The 6,062-nt window shown below is 31.5% G+C and overlaps 1 protein-coding gene across 1 annotated transcript; it reads right to left on the minus strand.

The window, feature by feature from the left end:
• Nucleotides 1-3,335: 3,335 nt before the first annotated feature.
• LOC102602021 (zinc finger A20 and AN1 domain-containing stress-associated protein 1) lies at nucleotides 3,336-4,089 on the minus strand. The gene has a single exon (XM_006363651.2). It carries the CDS (start codon nucleotides 4,021-4,023, stop codon nucleotides 3,523-3,525), a length of 501 nt encoding a protein of 166 aa, XP_006363713.1. The 5' UTR covers nucleotides 4,024-4,089; the 3' UTR covers nucleotides 3,336-3,522.
• Between the last annotated feature and the right edge of the window lie 1,973 nt (nucleotides 4,090-6,062).

Below are 6,062 nucleotides of genomic sequence, written 5' to 3' on the forward strand. Positions count from 1 at the left end.
TGTTTGTATAAAGCGAGAGAAAATTGTATATATACATATATTTTCGTTCCCTTCTCTACTCTCTCCCAGATCTCGTTCGCCACTCTCCCAGATCTCGCTCACTCACTCGCCTCTTTCACTTTATACAATTGATCTTTTTGTATATGTATACCAAAGCAGATTATACAACTGTTTTTTTTTGTATATGTATAGCGAATTATACATATATATGTTTGCTATGGAGCGCAATTATGCAAACTTTGCTATAGTATACAAATATGAATTTTGTGTTTGCTATATGTGAAAGTTGCTCTATAAAATATACTTTATAGGGATAATTGTACATAATGACAAACTATTAATGTAAATCAAATACAGTAGCTATCGTTTCATTTATTTCCTTTAAGGAGCAAAGTCTCGGTCAGTTTGCTATTAATGAGCCCCACCGATGTGTATAAGTAAAAAAATAAAAATTGACATTATTCTCTTCCATTTATACAATATCTTCTTCTCGTTTATATCTCTTATTTCCTTCAATTTCTCTAAAACACCATATACACTATTGTATTTGTTTGTATAAACTAGTTACCTGATTGCATTTGACCTCACAGTTCTATATTGAAATCTATTTTCAATTGCATAATTTTCCATCACAGATTTCAAAATGGCTTTGTTCTTATACACTTGGTCAATCTCCACGCACTTATTACAAGGATCTGAAATGACTCCATCGCAGCTCCCTGACCCCAAGACACAAAGCGGCTCTACCAATTCACCAATTGACAGCTGCATAGTCTCAAAATCAGCAATACCATCATTACAAATTGATGTAACCATATCATTCTCCTTATTTGAACTTTCACACAGTTCAGTGATATTGCTACTATTATCCATTTTGCTTATACAAATTGGATACTTGTTGAAGTCATCTGCAACCTTTTTAAGCATGATATACACTCTAACACCCATGTCGTTATGAATCAACATTGGCGTTTTGCTTTCTTTAACCTTATACTCAATTTTCAGCTTAATCACATTTGTATCAACACCGAGTTGCATTGCAATAATATTATACAACTCCTTATACGATGAACTTTCTTTAAAAATCACCCCCTCAATTGTATAATCAACGTAACAATTGTCATTGTCCCATCTACCGGAATGCATAACCAAAATAGCTAATGAAGCCATTTTCAAAATTTATGTATAAAAAAGAAGTTATATATACATATACATTTATACGATTAAGAATTTCAACAACAAACATAACGTATATTTATACAAATTCTAGCAACTTCAGTTATTCACATATATACATATTCCAATTAAATACTCATAGAAACGTCTATATACACATTCTGCATATACATTTATATATAAACAATTATATACACAAATTATAACTTTATACACAATTATACAATTTCATACAAGTGCAGTGTTATTGTTACTTTCACAGAGTACAAATTTTTGCATTTGTATAAACAATCATATATCCAAAATCATGATGAAGATGCACTGTATAAAACATACACATAATAGTTTCATATATGAATTATACATATCTTACTGAATCATATCTAAAAACCTATACGTATAAACTATAAGCAAATATACAAATCCGAACACAAAAATTACTGTGAAATAAGCGAATCTCCGATCACAAATTCAAAATAATCAACAAGTTCATCTCCGAAATTTCCAGATCACAAATTTTCTAGATTACAAATTAACTATACAAATCATAAGTGTTAAACTCTATTTCGAACAAAAATATACACCTCTCAATATACATTCAACTTAAATTGATGATAGTTAAAAAGGAAATCTGATTTTGAATACATGTTGAACGCCATCTTCGACCTAAAAAAGCAAAATCATAGTATGTTTTCGTCATGAAATTACCTCCTATTGCTATCTCTACAGTCCAATGATCTCGATTGTTTGTGTAGTACCGTCAATTGCTTGATCAATTTTCTAAATTGAGTTACAATGGAGTTCTTACTGTTGAAGACGACGAAGAAGGAAGGGAATTCGAATGGAACAGAACGTGCGTGACTTCAGCGATTTTTCCCTTTTTTTTCTAACCGAAATTAACGCCTTTTCTTTTTTAAACTATCAAAATGTATTTTAAAAAAAAATGACAAGCGAATATACAGAAAGACACGTCCATAGCAAATTATACTTTTGCTACGGACTGCAATTTTATAAAGTTTGCTATAACATACCATTAGCAATTTTTTATTTGCTATATGTAAAATTTTCTCTACTTTATAATGATGAATTATTTCATTAGAAGCAAAGCCCAACACTAGTTTAGACTACTGTATGGTCTAGCAGCCCATTCACCAATTACATCTATCTAAGAGATTTTATGACCTATGTCTTGCACAAGTAATATGTCAAACTTCAAGCAAAATTTATAGTAATTTCTAACGCTAAATTTTACCACTTTTGTTTGGTTTGAATATAAGTTATGATAGATAAGTTATGTTTAAATAAGTTATAATGAGTTTTTTTTTTTATTGCTTGTTTGATTTGTCATATTCAAATAATGTCTGACATAATTTTTAAGAATAAATTGTTTGTTTATAAAAGTACCCTTTAAAAATAAGTTGTTTGTTTATAAAAGAGGGTTTAAGAGAGTTACTCGGGATAAGTTATCCGAGGATTAGTATTCCGAGGATAAAAGAATACTAAAAAACTTATCTCAATCATAATTACTAATCTTGGGATAAGTTATTCCACACTATATAACCAAACAAAGAATTGAAGAATTCTAAAAACTTATCTCTGAAATTATTTTTTCTGGGATAGTGTTTATTGAAACCTCACATGAAATCTAAATTTTTTGTCTATCAACTTCTATAAAGGATACTAAAAACTTATCCCAAAATTATTTTTCTTGAGATAGTGTTTATTGATACCTCACATGAAATCTTAAAGTTCTCTCTATGAACTTCAAATTCTTTTTTTAGGAAAAAGGAAGAAATATGAATTAATGACACACGATTGACTTGTAGCTGAAATACGAGACCTAAATCCAAAACCTCGACATCCACATGAGTCTCTAGCCTATACCTCAAGGGAACCAATATCCAATTAATCCCGACCTAATGTCAACTCGAAAATCAACTATAATCCGATGTTCGGGCACACCTCCCATCAACAAATACCAAATAACTCTGTCGAAGATTCACCTAGCATTCAACCACTTTTATTTCAAGTGGTGGTTCTCCCATCAACAAATACCAAATAACTCTGAAGATTCACCTAGCATTCAACCACTTTATTTCAAGTGGTGGTTCGATTCAATATTCGATGCACACTATTAAAAACAAACTCTACGCAGCATGTCCATTTTAAAATTAGAGTTTGACATTATGAAATGATTGAGCAATTGGAGGCAAAATATATACTTAAATAAATAAAAACTATATTCTACTTTTCATACACATCCATCCTGTTCTCCCCATAACCACCTTCAATCATCTAAAAAAAAAAATTAACTTCCAAACCCGAACTTAATTTCGGTTTAGCAGCTCAAAACCGCTGGATTTTATCAGCCTTAACTACAGGATTAGCCTTACAAATCTCTTCTTTCCCCTTAGCTTTAAAATCAAAGGTACAATCATGTTTCTCCGGGTATCTATGGGTCCCACAAAAGGTACTACCACATCTGCACTTAAATCCCACAACTCCCACCTTCTTCCTACAGCTCAAACACCGATTCGGCTGACTCCCGGCGATCTCCACCGCCACCGCAGTCTCAACAACCGGCTTCTCCGCAGCCGTCACTGTCGCCGACGAACAGAAATCAACTTTCCCGATCGATTCAACTTGAGGTCTAGATATAACAAGTTTATCCATCGCTACTTTAGCCATCGCAGCATGATCTTCCTTCATCTTAAAGTCTCGGTGACACTTTGAACAAAGTCCATTCGTCGCCGCCGCGCCGAAAAATCCGCAACCGTTTGAACAGAGAATCGAATCCGCCGGCGAGAAGCTTGTTCCATCGTTAAATTTGTTGCCTTCAGATCCCATAATTTTCTTCTGATTGAAAAAATTGAACAGCCACAATCGGATTGGGGAAAAAAAAAAGTAGATTATGAAAAACGCAATGTAAGAGGTGAATGTATATATAGAGAGTTTTATGACGATCGGGGTGTGTTTAATGACAGTTTTACCCTCGAGACGTGGTCAGATTAAGGTAATGTTAAGGGTATAATTGGTAATAAAGGACACGGGATAAGCTCGGTGCACACGTCCTGTTTCTGGTCACAAAAGGAGAACTAGATGTAATTGGAAAAGAAGGCGAAATTTCTGAATGTGATGTGAAAAGACGGTAATACCCTTAGATGCGCGTATGAATAATTCAGAAAAGGAAGTAGAGGACTTGACTTTTTTTTTTGGACTTAAAAATGAAGGACTGAATAGTCATTAACGAGTGATAAAGAAAATGAACCTGTGGGCCTTCTAGAAGAATCCTGGATAGATGATTCTACCAGCTTCTGGAACTTTACATAATTTTTATTTTAATACATTTTCCTTACTAACCCGTCTAAAAAAGGAATATATTTTTTAATAAATATTTAATGACGCTATTAATATTTTTTTTAAAAAGAAAACATGTTTGTTATGTGCAGTGTTTTAGGTAAGTAATTAGACATTTTTTGGACTTGAAGAGGACATCATATAAGTGACAAAATATAATTCAATGCTTGTACTTCTTTACTGTGCTTATCTAACTCAAAAGGAAAACTGTGTTGGATCTTTGCAAACAATATATGCAAGTGCCGGCAAATATTTAATTCGACTTTAATGTATATAATACGTATTTCCTCTATTCTAAATTTAGAGAATTTTTTTTTTTTCTAAATTTAGAGAAGTGGTTCGAGTCCAATTTATGTGAAAAGTACCAAGGTTAAAATTACTAATACATTTTTTTAATACTTTTTTCCGTTTTAAAAAGAACAATCTATTTTTTTAAAAAACTAAATCATTCTTCTTCTTTTTTTAACGAAGAAAGTATGTAAATTTGGGCATGCTCACATAAAAATTAAGAAATGATTATGAGTGGGTTCCCTTGGGCAAAAGGCTACCCGTACTTGCGAGGCTCAGCAAGCGCTTCCCTATTAGTCCGAATTTTGGTTTAGAAGCAATGAAATACATTTTTTTCGTACTAGATTGAATTACGGTTGCAATAAAAAGGGATAAGGCTCTGAAAAATACCTCAACTTTGGTTGAGTTTGCTGTTGCGGTACTAAACTTTCATGAGGACCTATTATCTCCCTAGACTATTTAATACCGTATTTTTTACCCACTGAACTATTTAATAGTGTATTTTAAATGTATATATGTGCCCACGTGGATACATTACTATTTTATAATTTTGCATTATTTTTTTATGTCCACGTGGACAAATATATATGTTTAAAGTACGGTATTAAATAGTCTAGGGAGGTAATAGGTCCTAATGAAATATTAGTATCACAACAACAATCCGACCAAAGTTGGGGCATTTTTCATAGGGCAAACTACATAAATTCCACTAGTTTAGGTCCTAATTACTTAGATTCCCAATAGTTTTAGATATTACTTCCTCTACCATATTTCATACTTATGATACATGAGTTTAAATCAGTGAGATACATGTATCTGCCGAATTTAAAATCGAGATACATATTTTATTTGTTTAAATTAATAGGTTGTAACTGATTTCCTTAATATAAGGCGGAAATCAAGGAGTGTATTTATGTTTAATTAATTTCATTTTATTACTATTTGAAATAATAAATTCGTTAATATTATTAATAAAAGACAAAAACATGTATATCTCGGTCATGCAATTTGATTGATTTCATTTTATTACTCTTAAAAATAATAAAATTCATTAATTTGATGTATCTATTATCAATATATGATGTATCCAACAAAAATAAACACTTAGATACATGAATGTACGGTATCTAGTATTAATTTCATGTATCTATTTACATGATCTAACATTAAATTCATGTATCTATTTATATGTATCTAATATTAATTTGATGTATCAAGTATCAATTTCATACGCTATATCA

This window comes from Solanum tuberosum, unplaced genomic scaffold, assembly GCF_000226075.1.
Source record: "Solanum tuberosum cultivar DM 1-3 516 R44 unplaced genomic scaffold, SolTub_3.0 scf00445, whole genome shotgun sequence".
Classification (NCBI taxonomy): domain Eukaryota; kingdom Viridiplantae; phylum Streptophyta; class Magnoliopsida; order Solanales; family Solanaceae; genus Solanum; species Solanum tuberosum.

What these genes read in the sequence shown, in the direction of transcription:
- LOC102602021 (XM_006363651.2), bottom strand. Translation starts at nt 4,023, where the DNA reads ATGGGATCTGAAGGCAACAAATTTAACGATGGAACAAGCTTCTCGCCG.